At 40.5% G+C, this 17,400-nt stretch overlaps 1 protein-coding gene across 1 annotated transcript; it reads left to right on the plus strand.

Annotated features, from left to right (window-relative positions):
- The first annotated feature begins 10,343 nt into the window (after nt 1-10,343).
- Nucleotides 10,344-16,212, plus strand: IL17F (interleukin 17F). Its single transcript, XM_007516525.2, has 3 exons — nt 10,344-10,376; nt 14,257-14,462; nt 15,607-16,212. Exons 1-3 carry the CDS (start codon nt 10,344-10,346, stop codon nt 15,869-15,871), a joined length of 504 nt encoding a protein of 167 aa, XP_007516587.1. The 3' UTR covers nt 15,872-16,212.
- The last annotated feature ends 1,188 nt before the right edge of the window (nt 16,213-17,400 follow it).

Genomic DNA, 17,400 nt, shown 5'->3' on the forward strand with positions numbered 1-17,400 from the left:
AGGAGAACAGTATGGCCATTAGCTACCAGTGTGTGGAGCTCTAAAGTTTAAGGCTCCTATATGCTTATCCCAATCCTGAAGAATATTAACTCTCAGTTTCCTGGTTCCAGAAAATTTAATGCACCTTGTGAACCTCACTGTAATTTTATGAGAATTGTTGAATTTTGTTTAAGCTCTAAAATGGTACACTCTTGGTACTGGAACTAAAATAGACACAGACTAATAGAGTAGAATTGAGAGCCCTGAAATCAGCTCCCAAACCTATGGTCAACTAATTTTTGACAAGGGAACTCAAAACATCAAATGGAAAAAAGGAGAACCTATTCAACAAACAATGTTGGGAAAATTGGATTGAAACCTGCAGAAGAACAAAATTGGATCACCAAATTTCATCATATACAAAAGTTAGCTCAAAATGTATCAAAGATTTAGAAGTTAGACTAGCAACTACTTAAAAGAAAACATAGGCAGAAATCTTTTCCATGTAAGTTTTTGCAATATCTTCACTGATTTGAATTCAATTTCAAGAAAAAAAAAGAGCAAAATAGATCAATGGGACAAGATCAAACTGAAAAGTTTCTGCACAGCAAAGCAAATCACAAAGAGACCCCTCACAGAATGGGAGAAAATCTCTGTGACATATGTCATACAGAGAACTGATATCCAAAACACACAGTGAACACAACAAATTCAACAATAAAAAGACGAACAACCCCACTGAAAAATAGGGACGAATATAGGCAGAATCTTATCCTTTCAAGAGATCCAAAGGCCATTTAACATAAAAAAAATGCTCAAAGTCACTGGTGACCAGGGAAATGCAAATAAAAAAATAAGATATCACTTTACACCTGTGACAATGTCTATTACACATTAGAAAAGACAGAAACACCAACTATTGGAAAGGCTGTAACAGGAAAGAGATTCTCCTATATTGCTGGTGGGAATGCAAGTTGGTTCAATCCCTATGTAAAATAGTCTGGAGATTCATCAGAACTCTAGAAATGAATAGACCTGCCCTATAACCCAGCAATCCCTCTCCTAGGGATTTACCCAGGGAAAACAAAAAATACCTATACAAAAAGACCTATGCATATCAATGTCCATAGCAGCACAGTTTATAATAACTCAAACTTGGAACCCAGATGTACAACAACTGATGAATGGCTAAAGACATACTCATACACAATGAAGATGTATGCAATGGTTAAAAAAGGGGAAAAATATATACCTGAAAGTATACAAGATCATGCAGGGAATACCCCCAACACTTCATCTGCACTATTACAGTTTTTAGGTCCATGATTGTTCAACAATTTGTTTGGCTTTGTATGTTAACTCTCTTTTCAGCCACCAGGTTCCAGATGCTGATCAGACTTCCCTGAACAGACGACCCCATCCATGTGTACTGGAGCGCCACTTCCTCAGAGCCCCACCCTACTAGGGAAAGATTAGAGAGAGACAGACTGGGAGTATGGATCGACCAGTCAATGCCCATGTTCAGCGGGGAAGCAATTACAGAAGCCAGAGCTTCCACCCTCTGCAACCCACAACGACCCTGGATCCATACTCCCAGAGAGATAGAGAATGGGAAGGCTATCAGGAGAGGCGGTGGGATGTGGAGATCGGGTTATGGGAATTGTGCGGAATTGTACCCCTCTCATTCTATGGTTTTGTTAATGTCTCCTTTCTTAAGTAAATAAAAAAAATGATAAGCAAGTAGAAATACCTAAAGAAGACACTATAAAGTACTTAGCCAAGTATTTTCTACTTAGACCTAGATACCCTCCTCACATATTTCTATTTCACTTCCCCTAATCACTCTAAACCTAACCTTGTCACATAAAGGACTGCAAAAGCTGGATAAGGACAAGAGGCCAGTACACTTTATTGAAGGCCCTTCTGGTCACTACCAGGCCACCCCATCATCTGCGGCCCCAGTCAGGGAATCTGGATTCCCACACAGATATGATGGCCATATACCTATAACAGACCCCTTTCTCCACCACCACTGGTCATCTCTATCAGGAACAACATCATAAAATCTCTTGTGGGCCTCTACAGGACATTGCCTTCAATGTAGAATGACTGTGGTAGAAATTTTTCCACTTTCCTAAGGAAGGCTGGGTCAACATACTCTGCCACTCAAGGAAGACTGGTCCTGAAATGAGTGTGCAGCCTGGAATGTTCCTAGCTCTGACCATGGAATGTGAGCTCAGAATAACAGGGATGCAGAGGTTACACAGGCTCCTGTGCTAAATATGAATAGACATGGGCCCTAGGTCAGATTGATGGTGTTTACAATTAACGCTATTTATATACTTTTCCTATATTTGGGAGCTTCTCTCTGTGCTGATCTAGTTTTCTAGTCCTATTCCCAACTCTGACACCATCTTCTCATACAATATGTTTAGCCTACCTGCATGTTATCTGTGAGGCTCAGGCAAAAATTAGTCAAGTCTTGGGCACCTTGGAATATAAGTAACATAGACTTCCTGGCTTCTTCCAACATGATGACCCCAAATCTCATGTGCTCTATTCTTACATTTAGGTTCCTGATTATTAAACAATTTGTTCTGCTTTGTACCTTTCCCTTCCTTCCTTCTGTCCTTCCTTCCTTCCTTCCTTCCTTCTTTCTCTCTTTCTTTCCTTTTTATTGATTTAAAAATCATCAGCAAGACTAGGATAAGAGGGGTACAATTCCTACCACCAGAGTTCCATATGCCAACCTGTCCATTGGAAACCTTCCTATTCTTTATCCCTTTGGGAGTATGGGCCCAGGATTATTATGCAGTGCAGAAGGTAGAAGGTCTGGCTTCTATAATTGCTTCTCCTCTGGACATGGGCAGTGGCAGATTGATTTGCTTTGTATCTTAATACTTTTCAGCCACCAAGTTGCAGATGCTACAATGAAGCCATTCTGAGTTCCCTGGGCAGATGATCTCACCAATGTGTTCTGGAACCTCACCTCTCCAAAGCCCTGCCCCACTAGAGAAAGATAGAAACAGGCTGGGAGTACAGATAGACCTGCCAATGTGCCATGTCCAGTGGAGAAACGCTACTGCCCGACTCCCCAGACTCTGTTTTAACCATTCTCCCTGAGGCCGACAATGCTGCTAGTCCTAGAATCCAACTCTGAAAAGTAAGGCCCTCCTAAATAGTGGACTGAGGGTAAAATGCTACTTTCTCATTTTAATTTGTTGCTGGGCCCATTATTGCTGCCTCTCCTGCTGAGGCTATTCTCTCTCTTCATCACTTTGATGCTATATAGACATCTCAAAACTGCATAAGAATTTTGCCACAGATAAAGAAATTGTAAGAAAATTAAATCATAATGTATAAATGGAAAATATTTGAATACTAGGCTCACAAATCACAAAATTTCCTAGGCATGTTAGTTATTAGAAATTATTACTGGTGGGGATCAGGGGGTAGCATAGTGGGTTAAGCACATGTGGCATAAAGCACAAGGACCAACGTAAGGACCGGTTCGAGCCCTGGCTCTCCACCTGCAGGGGAGTCACTTCACAGGCAGTGAAGCAGGTCTGCAGGTGTTTATCTTTCTCTCCCCCTCTTTGTCTTCCCCTCCTCTCTCGATTTCTCTCTGTCCTATCCAACAACGTACGACATCAACAACAATAATAACCACAACAAGGCTACAACAACAAGGGCAACAAAAGGGGGAAAAATGGCCTCCAAGAGCGGTGGATTCATGGTGCAGGCACTGAGCCCCAGCAATAACTCTGGAGGCAGAAAAAAAAAGAAAGAAAGAAAGAAAGAAAGAAAGAAAGAAAGAAAGAAAGAAAAGAAACAAAAAGGAATTCTTACTGGCATCTTTCTCCATTTTGCTTTTCTCCAGGGGAAATTCAAATTCATAATTTTTGTTAATCTCTCTCTGTTTCTAACTGGTAATATGCTTTATCTATGCACTTCTAAAATGACCCTGAGTTCTCTCCAAAGCAAAGGTGCCATGTGCTTTGACAAAAAGTTCGTATCACTTTTGGATGGATGGAGGAAACTGTTGTGGTGATTTTTTTTTAAAACTTTTATAAAGATAATACTTTCATTCTTCTTTCTTCTTCCAATGTTAAATACCCAGTACAGTGGCTAGTACAGAATGGGTGTACAATAAATTGTGTTTTGTTAACAAGGAGATAATACTCTGGTATGAAGCCCATCATGGTCCTGTAGACTAGATCCAGAATTGGGGAGTCACTCTTTCAGCCTGAAACTTTCTCCACTGACTTCAAATTTATTTTACTCAGATTCTCACATGGCACTTTGGGGAAAACTTTTTTTTTAAACTTATTTTATTTATTATTGGATAGAGACAGAGAGAAATTGAGAGGAGAGGGAGGATCAAGAGGGAAAGAGACAGAGAGATATCTGAAGACCTATTTCAATATTCTTGAAGCTTTCCCCTACAGATGGGGACCAGGGACTTGAACCTGGGCTCTTGTGCACTGTAATGTGTGCACTTAACCAGGTGCGCCACTGCCTGGCTCCAGGAAAACTTCTTTGTACATCTTTTTTTCTCTCCTATTTTTTCTGCTTTTTTGGTTTTTGTTCCCTTCTCCTTCTTTATCCCATTCTCCTATAACTCTTTAATAGAGTCTTTTTTTTTATCCCTGTCTTTTCCCTCTCTGGTTCATGGTGATACTGAGGTTTGAACATAGGAAACCTCAGGCATGTAAGTCTTTTGCATAGATATTACGGTACTGGGCGTCTGGTGGTAGTGCAGCAGGTTAAGCGCACGTGGCGCAAAGTGCAAGGCACAAGAACCTGCCTGAGGATCTGGGTTCTAGCCACCAGCTCCCCACCTTCAGGGGAGCCACTCACCACAACTGGTGAAGCAGGTCTGCAGGTATCTCTTTCTTTCCCCCTCTCTGTCTTCCCCTCCTCTCTCCATTTCTCTCTGTCCTATCCAACAACGACAACATCAATAATAACTACAATAAAACAACAAGGGCAACAAAAGGGAATAAGTAAATAAATATTAAAAAGAAGATATTACATTATCTCCCCCACTAAGCTCCTTATTTTTTTTCAAGCTTATGATTTCAGAAATAAAGGATTATATTCTTTGTTGTATGCTTTACATTGGGTTGTTCTAGCTCTCCCCCTGCCAAGAAAATTGGTTCAGTCCTGTTAGTGTCGCAGGCCCGCTTGTCCCCACCCCAAAGGAACCCCGAGAGAGTTCCAGAGTTGGAGAGTTCCAGAGTTAGAGAGAGTTCTTGGTGCCGCCATGGGGAAAGAGGCAGCAGAGTTCTGTTTGGTGATTAGTTTGGTTTAGTTTATGAATCGTTGTTCCTGAATAAAGAAATACAGCTTCCCTGCCCAGCCGTATGTCTCTGGTCGTCTCTGTTACCCACCCGTGAAGCTAGCCTGGCCAGCTAGAGCCTCCGAATTTTAACAACAAATGGCGCCCACGTGGACCTGACCTGCACATTTCTCAGATAAGTGAAGACAATTTGGCTACCTATGTACTATGGCCTTCTCTTCTGCTTGTGAAGAGATCTCCAAAGGCCTCTGCTCTTTCTTCACAAGACTGTTTTGCTGTTTCTGGAACATTTATGTCTTGACCACTCTGTGGTTTCCACTCGCTTGGGCGAACTCAAAACAGCCAGAGGAGTCGGGAAGAGCCAGCGGGCAAGAGGCGAGGTGCGGAGCTGCCTTTTCCACCTGGTGGAACAGCCAGCCAGCCGGCTGCGCCCAGACAACCCCGCACACCACGCCCGCAGCCCCGCAGCCCCGCAGCCTGCAGGAGGCTGACGCCAGCACGCAGGAGCCCGATGCCAACACACAGGAGCCCGATGCCAACACGCTGGAGCCCGGTGCCAACACACAGGAGCCCGATGCCACCACACAGGAGCCCAATGCCAGCACGCAGGCCAGCCCACAGGAGCCAGCTCACCACTGCGTGGCGCAGGGCACTGGACGCGTGATCCCTCCACGCTGCTCGGCCACTGCAAACAGGGCAGCAGACATGGCAGGGCCATGGGGCAGGGCCGCAGCAGCCTATCATGGCCGCCAACCCTGGGCACCTTGGCCTGCGCCTTCTACAAGGCTGGCCCGCCCTCCCTCGTGCTATGAATTCTGGAACGATCTCGGACCTCCCGGATATCCTGGGCCCCTTGCCAAAACTGGACACGCTGGCCGAGATCCTCAGCTCCGGTCTGAAGACAGACAAGCTGGAGTATGCAGAGATTCGTGCAGAGATCGCAACCTGCAATTCCTAGAATTGAAGCTGCCCAAGAGACCACCACTGGACAACGCACCCCCCCAACAACTAAGACAGTACAGATTTAAATTCATGTTTAAAATGACATGTCTTCGTAGCAAAGGTTTCTCTCCTTGTGTATTAATGACCATGTTTATGTGTGTGTTTAAAGTTTGGTAAGCAGTAACTTTAAGGCTAAATTCTTACTAGACAAAGTTAAATGAAAAAGGTTTTCAACGTAATTCTCATAAAGATAAAATTAACTTACATTTAAAGTCTGAGGTAAATATTAGTTAACAATATATTTTAACTAAGTTGGTTTAAAGACCTGCGCACACCTAGGGTGTGTCTCCATCTTGAATGGGTATAACAAAAGGTTAAATAGACTTGTTGATATGTAAAACTCTCCATTATCTTCTCTATTTGAAATGGTAGATTACACAATGGCTATGCTAATTATTCTCATGCCTGAGGTTTCCTTTCCTGCGCACACCTAGGGTGTGTCTCCATCTTGAATGGGTGTAACAAAAGGTTAAAAAGACATTGTTGATATGTAAAAGTCTCAAATTCCTTCTCTATTAGAAATTTTAGATTGTGCTGTGGTTATGCTAATAACAAGTTTTGTTTCATAGTAAGTAAATTGCAGCCAGCTGCCTTTGGGACTCTAGGCCGTTCCCCACCCCCATGCAAATGCCTGTCGAGGCAAGTATGCCCCCCAGAGGCAAGAAATGTTTTTTTTTAAGATGATAAAGTTTTGCCCACAGAGGCAAAAAAATGGCCCCCTCAGGCCTTCCCTTGGCAGCACACTGGTTCTTGTTACTTGCTTACATGTTTCTCCATGTTTGTGCCAGTTTTTTTTTTTAAATGCCTGTATGATAGAGGTTTCTGTTCATCCCACACCCTTGATACTGTAGTCATTTAGTTAAAAAGAAAAGGGGGAATTGTTGTATGCTTTACATTGGGTTGTTCTAGCTCTCCCCCTGCCAAGAAAATTGGTTCAGTCCTGTTAGTTTCGCAGGCCCGCTTGTCCCCGCCCCAAAGGAACCCTGAGAGAGTTCCAGAGTTGGAGAGTTCCAGAGTTAGAGAGAGTTCTTGGTGCCGCCATGGGGAAAGAGGCAGCAGAGTTCTGTTTGGTGATTAGTTTGGTTTAGTTTATGAATCGTTGTTCCTGAATAAAGAAATACAGCTTCCCTGCCCAGCCGTATGTCTCTGGTCGTCTCTGTTACCCACCCGTGAAGCTAGCCCGGCCAGCTAGAGCCTCCAAATTTTAACAACAATTATTATATACAAACATACACAGAGAAAGAGAGGGATGTGGGGAGATAGCTATAGTGAGAGAAGGAAAGGAAGGTTTCTGTGTTTTACTTATTATTTAAACACTAAGTAATTCCTATGACCACAAACATGAACATGAACATATGAAAGCCCTGGCACAGTATATTCATCTGGTAAGCTCATTATAATGAAGTCTCTGCAGATTTTAAACTAAATGTAAATTGTTTTGTCTATTGAAATCTATTCAGAGTTTAAAAAATATTACCCTAAAAGATTAGTTACTATGGAGTATAATTTTTTTCTAGGTTTTTTTTTTTTTTAATCAGAACACTGCTCAGCTCTGGCTTTTGGAGGTGTGGGGGATTGAACCTGGGACTGTGAAACCTCAGACATGACAGTATCTTTGCATAACCATTATGCTATCTATTCCCACCCTAGAGTATAATTTTATTTAGATTCCAGCAAATACATGATGGATTTGAATATTTGACTCAAAAAATAAATAATAAAGCTGAACTATATATGCATATATCATATATATAATTTTTATTTATTTATTGGAGGATTAATATTTTACAGTCAACAGTAAATACAATAGTTCGTACATGCATAAAATTTCTCAGTTTTCCACATAACAATACAACTCCCACTAGGTCCTCTGCCATCCTGTTCCAGGACCTGAACTCTCCCCTGCACCTACCCCAGAGTCTTTTACTTTGGTGCAGTATATCAACTCCAGTTCTGCTTAGTGTTTTCTCTTCTGATCTTGTTTTTCAACTTCTGCCTATGAGTAAGATTATCCCATATTCATCCTTCTGTTTCTGACTTGTTTCACTTAACATGATTTCTTCAAGCTCCATCCAAGATGGGCTGAAAACATTGAAATCACCATTTTTAATACCTGAGTAGTTTTCCATTATGTATATATACCACAGGTTGCTCAGCCACTCATTTGTTGTTGGACATATGGGTTGCTTCTAGGTTTTGGCTATTACAAATTGTGTTGCTATGAACATAGGTATACACAAATCTTTTTGGATGGATGTGTTTTGTTATTTATATTATACTATTTATTATATATAAATACACAATACTCCCCTGCTCATGAAGCTTTCCTCCTTCATGAGCTGGGAGGTTGAACTCAGTTCTTTTTCCATGGTAATGTGTGAACTTTATAAGGTGAGCCACCTCCTAGACCCCTCAAGGGGGCCTTTTTTTTTCTTTAAAGAATTTATTTATTTATTTATGAGAAAGATAGGAGGAGAGAGAGAGAAAGAACCAGACATCACTCTGGTACATGTGCTGCTGGGGATTGAACTCAGGACCTCATGCTTGAGAGTCCAATGCTTTATCCACTGCGACACCCCTCCACACCACAAGGGGGCCTTCTTATGGAAAATAAACTTAAGATGACTCAATAGGACAGTTATTAATAAGAATGAACACATATAGAGAATTAGAAGAAAGCGGATGGAAAGTTCATGATCACTGAAAATCTATCTTGGAGATGCTTTACCATGAGGCCCAAATATAGCTTCAGTTAAAGAAAATTAAGGAAAGTTATTCAAACACATTGTGAAAAACAAAATCAATATTTCCCTGCTAGAATTGCCTTGACTTTCAAAAAGAGAGTGTGTAAATTTAGCTCTTCTGTAGCAGAGATAAAAAAAAATTAATAGATGACCTGGAAGGTGACACAGTAAATAAAGTGTTGAATTCTCAAACATGAGGTCCCAAATTTGATCACTGGCATCACATGTTCCAGTGATACTCTATTATTTCCTCTCTCTCTCTTTAATTAATAAATACATTTTAAAAAATATTATTTGAAAATGTCTATATTTCTAGAGTATAATGACTAGCATATACATGTGCTAAATAAACATTTAAACTGAGATGAATTAAATTAACTTTACAATTACAGGTCAGAGCAGTAGAAGACTAGTCCACTTTTTGTTTTTTAAAAAAATCATAAGCAGAGATGGCCAGAATAAGGGTCATTTATATATTATGTTGATGATGATTAGTCATTAAGATTAGTATGACTCTATTTCTTTGTCTTAGATATAGAAACAGAGAGAGAGAGAGAGAGAGAGAGAGAAAGAGAGATCACAGTATTGAAGCTTCCTTTAATGTGGTGAAGGCTAGACTCAAACCTGGTATGTGCAGATGGCAAAGCAGCACACTATCCAAGTGAGCTATTTCACTGGCCTGACAAAATCAGTAGAAGTATAACCATAGGGGTTAAGAAAGAATTATTACAGGGAGACCTTGAAACTAACTGAGGATACAACATCTGAATCTTTTATGATGTATTTAATTTCTCTGGTTTTCCCATTTGCAAGATGGAGTTAAGGACAGCTGATTCACTTAATACAAAGGCTGCTCTAAGGATGACTTAGCTCCTCTTTAAATTGTGGTTCACATTCGTGATGGGAAATTAGAAAACGTGGTAAATGATGAAGGTTTTTAGCTGCGTGTGGAAGAACATAGAAGATCATGACAGTAATGTGTGATTTGGTAAACCTCTACAGCCAACTAGTTAAGAATTTTGCTATAATTTTAGGGCAATGGGGGTGGAAATGGGGTAAAAGTAAAGGAAGATCTGATTCTTTTTCTGTCATCCCTTCTTAGGGTCCCCCTTTATTTCCCCTTCAGGAAGTGGAATAGAAAAAAAAAACCAAAAAACTATGTTCGTCAGTAATTCTGGTTCAACCACAACATAGACAGTAAGCAGGTCAATTGAAACAAGGGCAGTGATTACTATAAAAACAACAGATACTCTCAGTGACAAAGCATAGGCATATGCAGAAAGAAGTGATTGCATACAGCAGACAACAGGAGCAAAATGACAATGACCATCCTACGTGCAACATCCTTGGTGAGTAGCCTAAGTAGATATAACCAACTCTGAGATTTTAGAACGACAAATTTCTAAGGAATTAACCTGAATTGGATACTTTATTGAGGGTCATTTTTTAAAGAATAATAATAAAATGTGATCTTAATTATGATCCTTATCTTGTAGAGGGAAAAGAAATTAGCAATGACGATATCCAATGGTATAATGCTTTGTGCTTAGTTCTTGTTGTATCAAGACAATTAGACATGCTATTTGCTGTGGCCATCATTATAGAATGAGATTGCTCTCATACTTTTATCTCATGTGGGAGTTCAGTTTACCTTAAATAAGTGTATATAACTTCTCCAAGACTACAGGTAGAGAAAGACAACATATTTTGTATGGTCTCCTTCCTCTTGAGATTGTGACAACAACCAGCATGGCTGGCGAAAATATTCAGTAAATGCTAGCTATTAGTAGCACAATTATTTTTTTTTTGCTACTGAAACTATCAATTCAGTGAGATAGGTTGGAATTACTTTCCCCATTATACAGATAAGCAATAGTTGAATTAAGTTAAAGATTGGATACCTCTGGGTACTGAATACATAAAACAGGGGCATGAGCGTAGGTTTATAGGATATCAGTAAAGTGTGCTTTTCTTTGAATGGCCCAGAGGCCAGTTTTCTGAATTTAAGGCCACCATAACCCCTCAAAATTTGTTGGGCAGTACTATTCTTGAAACCATTTCTATATCTGATTGCTTTGAGGAAATCTGTTGAATCATCTGCAAGAAACATGACAGCAAGGGGCAGTGGGGCAGGATTAGATATTGGGAGGTATAGATAAGACATCCTCAGTAAATAGTGTAATTTTTTTTTTTGAGGCCAAGAGCTAGTCAACTTCTGGATGCCATTTTTACATAGGAGTGAGCATAAGCCACAGATAAGCTTAGAGAGAAATGTGCAGATGGTCTCTTATTAGAGTGAAATGTCAAGCTGAAAAGAGAATGTTGGTGTCCTGATACTGCAAACTTTTAGCTGGTGCTTTCTCTTGCCCTCTTTATAATTCCACAGCCTGGAAGGGATATCTATTTACTTGTTTTGCAGGTGTAATGTTAGAATTCAAGTCTAATTCACCTGTGAATCTCTCAGAGAAGAAGTGGGTATACACTTTTTAAGAGCCAGCGAAGGTTTCATATTACATAACTATAGACTCTATAGTTTCAGATCAAAAATTTCATGAAACAAAATAACATTTACAGCCATCATCTGGTTTCTTGGTAAGAGGCCATGTGACCTGCAATATTCATACAATTCTGACATACCTGTCACATTGCTTAGAATATTTGACTCTTATTGAAACAAAGCTAAGTTATACACTGTGAGTGACTCTATGTTGCTAATAACACTAATGAACTTTAATAGAAACATCACTAACCACAGACACCTAGGTTTGGGTCTCTGGATTGACTTTATCAGGCTGGTGTACACAACTAAATTATTTTTTGTCTTCAGGTAACACCTACACCTGACTAATTGATATAATATTAATTTTTACTTACCCCACTAAGTAGTTATAGGAATCAATGTCTATTAGCGCCATGCTCTAACCAACTGAGCTAACTGGCCCATTGGTAGGAATCAATGTTTAAAGAGGGACATGAAAGTATTTTTCTAAAAATCTTTAGGAATATGGATGAATATATTATATATACTTAGTATATTTTAGCTATATCTGTATCATATATACTTAGAAGTACAAGTGACTATAGAGATAATTTTCACTATATCATATAACGCCAAGGTACAGTTAGTTACTTTAAACCTTTAATACTAAAAAATAGAAGCAGTTCAGTCAAAATATTACAGAAGAGGAAAGAAAAAACACAAAGTTATCAGGGGAGGGGGTGGGATATGGAGATTGGGTGGTGGGAATTGTGTGGAATTGTACCCCTCCTACCCTATGGTTTTGTTAATTAATCCTTTCTTAAAAAAAAAAAAAGAAAAAAAAGAAACCTAACACCTAAAAAAAAAAAAAAAAAGAAAATCACCAGGTCTAATTAATTGTTTATTTTTGAGAGAGATTCAGAAGAGTCACTGAGAGAAACACCAGAGCACTGCTCATCTTTGGTTTATAGTGGTATGGGTGATTAAACCTAGGACTTTGAAGCCTCAGGCAAGAAAGACTGTTTGCATAACCATTATGCTATCTACCTTGCCCTAATTAACTCATAGAAGGTGTCGGCTTTAATAACATTGCACTTAGAGAATTAAGTAACTTGTTGTCTGGGAAGTGGCACAGTGGATAAAGTGTTGCACTCTCAAACATGAGGTCCTGCGTTCAATCCCTGACAGCACAGGTACCAGAGTGATGTCTGCTTCTCTCTCTCTCTCTCTCTCTCTCTCTCTCTTGCCTCCAGGGTTATCGCTGGGACTTAGTGCCAGCACTATGAATTCACTGCTCTTGGAGGCCATTTTTTCCATTTTATTGGATAGGACAGAGAGAAATTGAGAGGAGGGGAGATAGAGAGGGAGGGAGAAAGATAGACATAGGGAGATCTGCTTCACTGCTTGTGAAGTGTTCCCCCTGCAGACGGGGAGCCAGGGACTTGAACCTGGATCCTTGTGCTTAGTACTATGTGAGCTTAACCAGATGTGCCACCATCCAGGTCCCTGTTTTTTTCCCTTTCTTTCCTCCTTTCCCTCTCATTAATAGATAAATAAATACATGCATAAATAAAATATTTTTTTTAAAAAAAGAAAATAAAGTAACTCAGCTTCGACACTTGTTCTGCATTATATTGAATTAGTGATGGGCCTAGTTCATCCCTAGAAAAGGTTGGTGGTGATGGGGGCTGAGCAGGAGACAGAAGGAAGGAAGCTGGAGAGAGTTATAGCACTTCTTGGCTTTAGTTGAGTTTTCACAGAGCACTTTCATTGTGCATGCTGTAACACCAGATAAGCCAGTGTTTTAATGTAAGTATAAAAACAATCTATGTTCCAGAGCTAAAGAGAAATAGTTCCATATTCTTTGTTGTTGTGCATCATTAATGCCCCTGCTTCTTTCAATTAACATGGATAATTGAAACTTTGCTAAACTTGATTTTGCATAATGTTTTTCCTAATGTGGTGAGCTTAGCTATATTGTTAACTGAACTGCATTGTTTTGTTCATTCGATCACCTACTCATTCTTTCACTCACCCAAAAAGCATATTTTCCTGTGGAAACATACAATCTTATCAGTGCATCTCTGACTTGAGCACAAACACTATATTCCCAGACAGTAAAGAAATGCTGTTTGAGTGCTAGCCGATTACAAACTTCTGGTTTAATGATGATTGACATACCTCTACTTGAACTATTGACACTTTAGGGGAAGTTCTTGGAGAGGCCACATCTGAATTTGCCATTGATGGAAAGTTCGAATATGATGAGTACGATTAGGGCAGTATGTTCTAGAAAGAGGAGTGGTAGGGAAGAAGAATTTTATGGAGGATTTAGGGAATACAAAGTTATAAAGGCAAAGGCTTCATTTACTAGTCCTACATTTTTGCTAGACTTACAGGTGCTTCACAGAGAACATTTCATTTAATCTTGTGAATGTTATTGTTAAATGAGTATTAAAATAGGAAAGAAGAGAAACCAGAGTCTCAGTGAGGAGATCAAATCAAAATCAAGCTATCCAGATCCTGATAGCTTTCTGAACCACTGTTCAGTTGCTCTCAGACTGATAGAGGGCTCAGTCAACTAATGAGTTTAGTTTTCAGTTTGGTAACCAGATATCTTCATTTCCAAGTGAAAACAAAAAGTTCAGAATGAAGACCTGAATGTCAAACTAGGCATGGAGTACAGCTCACCAGTAGACAGTGCTAGATTCTGTTAGCCAACTGCAACCTCTATTTTTTTTTTTTTTCAGATCAAGTGCCTTTTGCTGCTTACGTTGGGGCTCACCCACTTGGATGAGGTGACAGCTCGAAAAATCCCCAAAGCAGGGAATACTGCTGTCTGCCCTCCTCTGAAGGACAATAATGTGAGAGTTGACATTCGCATCCTCAATCAAAAGCAGGGTGTTTCCATCTCATCTGACATCCAGAACCGCTCCATTTCCCCTTGGAATTACAAGTAAGTGCCAAGGAGACTGATGCTCATATTCCTTTAAAAATATGTTCATGTATACTAATCATAAAATAGACAACTTAGAGAAAATTATAATTCCCCTCAATTTCACTTTTACAAACAGAAATCTTGCTCGAAAACAACCCACAGAAATAACTTGCATGGGGATGAATGGGAAGCAGGGGACAGGCCGTGGCACACCTGGATGAGTGCACATGTTACAATGTGCAAGGATCCAGGTTCAAATCCCCATCCCTACCTGTAGAGGGAAAGCTTCACAGGGCTGCAGGTGTCTCTCTCTTCCTCTCTACCTCCCCTACCCTTTGAATTTCTCTCTGTCTCTATCCAATAAATGATTAAAAAGAGGGAAGCATAAAGTTCACTTTAGAGAGATGTATCCAGATTCAACATCAGTTTTCAAGTAGTGGGGAACAGGGTAGAGAGGAGAAAAGGTCAGGTGTGGAGTAGAATTCTAGATGGTGAAGTTTTAATATAGTTTGCAGTTTTGTCTTAGTGTTCTTTTTAGGATACTAAAGATTATCTGTATGTTCCAAATATAAATACGAAAATGTAATCCAGGAACAACTAGAAGTGCTTCAACAACTGCCTTCAACACTCATGTTTAGAAGTGTGGGGTGGTGTGTTGTCTAGAACTCCTTCGTGGCCTTTATGAACGCCATTAGAGGGGAAAACTGAGGGAGAAATTGAGAAGGGGTTGGATTCACAGATTTTGAATTTGAGAAATTGAGAAGGGGACATTGCTTTTGCTTTCCAAACAGAGGCACTGTAGACTATGTGCCAGAAGATCCACTAACAGTGTTTAATCTCTAGGCAAGGGATGAATGACAACAACAGTGGTGGTGATAGTGGTAGTGGTTGGTAGTGGTAGTAGTAGTAGTAACAGCAGCAACAGCAACAACAGTAAAGAATCTCACTTTTGAAGTTGTGGAAACTGAGGCTTATGCAGTTAAATACCCTTCAAAGGGGAGTGTGTGAAGCCAGGCCTTCTGGTTGCAGCCCCAGAAGCACTGAAATGTCAGAAATTAGATGGAAAAGCCTCCTGCAGGCAAGCACTCTTTGCCCTGGGGCCCTCATCCTTCCTCAGTCCTCTTTCTTGTTTCATCAATCACTTTACCTTCTCCTCCTACAGCATCACCCAGGACCCTAACCGGTTCCCCTCTGAGATTGCAAATGCTGAGTGCAGATACTTGAACTGCCTCAATGCTGAGGGGCAGGAAGACAGCTCCTTGAACTCTGTCCCCATCCAGCAAGAGATCCTGGTCCTGCGGAGGGATCCTCAGGACTGCCCTCATGCCTTCCGACTGGAGAAGGTGCTGGTGAAAGTTGGTTGCACCTGCGTCACCCCTGTCATCAGTCACATTCGAGGGCAGAGAGCTGCCCATCAGCTCAGCTGAGGAAACCATCTCAATGCCACTCCTTACACAGTACTCTGCAACAAGTCCTGAATGGTCCCCAGTTTTTTTTCATAGATGTCTTAGTAAAACCTGCTTAATAAAACATTAGCTTCTAGGGGTGCTTTTGAATGGTTCCACACTTCTGAGATGTTCCAATGTCCTCACCTCCTGAAAATGGATGGAGGTGATTAAAGGAGCCTTGAGACCACTCAAAGTTTATGAATTTTGGTAACTCCCAAGCCATGAACTGTGATAAAATGCTATTCTCCAGCAACTCTGGATGAAATTGGCCTCTGTTCTACCTGAACAAAACCATAAGAAATCACACCACAGTGAAAGAGTGGGTGAGAGGGATCATGACAGGCAGTGTGGGAAGGATGTGGAGAAGAACCTAGTACACAGTTATAATATAGATGAAGTAGGTTTGATATTTATACTTGAGAAACTGTTCATTTATTTATGATGTATTGGTTATGTAAAATTATAAGATAAAATAAATATATTAAATATTAATATAATAAAATGCTAATAATTGAAAAATACTTTTGGTGTTTGTTTTCTTTTTTATTTATGAAAAGGAAACATGACAAAACCATAGGATAAGAGGGGTACAACTTCACACAATTCCCACTACCAGAACTCTGTATCCCATCCCCTCCCATGATAGTTTTCCTATTCTTTCTGGGAGTATGGACCCAAGGTCAGTGTGAGATGCAGAAGGCGGAAGGTCTGGCTTCTGTAATTGCTTCCCCACTGAACATGGGCATTGACAGGTTGATCCATACTCCCAGCCTGTCTCTGTTTTTCCCTAGTGGGGAAGGGCTCTGGGGAAGCAGAGCTCCAAGACACATTGGTGGGTTTGTCTGTCCAGGGAAGTCTGGTTGGCATCATGCTAGCATCTGGAACCTGGTGGTTGAAAAGAGAGTTAACATACAAAGCCAAACAAATTGTTGACCAGTCATGGACCTAAGGGCTGGAATAGTGCAGATGAAGAGTTTGAGGGTCCTCCATTTTGTAGATAGCTAGTAGGCATATTTTAGTTAAATTGCAAAGGGCCTGTGGCTATACTAGTTTTTTCTTTTATTCCTTTTTTCTTCTTGCCTCTAAGCCTGAAATCTGATGTGCAGGTGGATCCTAATTATTGTCTGGGGAGATGATGTCATGGCTGGGAAAAGGACCAGAAAGCTGCATCAGGGAAGAAACAAATATGGGAAAGGTGTATAGATATTGTTGACTATAAACCCCAATGATTTGACATGATCTGGGGCCCATAGTCAGCTTAGAAGCCTATGTGACCTCTGCATCCCTCTAGATCTGAGGTCACATTCTGTGGTCATGAGTAGGAACATTCCATGCTGCCCCAATATTGACCCATCTTCCTCAGGTGTAGCATAGAGTATGTTGTCCATCATCAAGATGGAACATTCTCTACCACTGTTGATCCAAGTTGAGGGCAAGGTTCTATGGGGGCCCACAAAGGGGTCTATTTTGTTGTTCCTGATAGAGATGACTGGTAACAATGGATAGAG

The sequence above is a fragment of the Erinaceus europaeus genome, chromosome 4 (genome assembly GCF_950295315.1).
Source record: "Erinaceus europaeus chromosome 4, mEriEur2.1, whole genome shotgun sequence".
NCBI lineage: Eukaryota > Metazoa > Chordata > Mammalia > Eulipotyphla > Erinaceidae > Erinaceus > Erinaceus europaeus.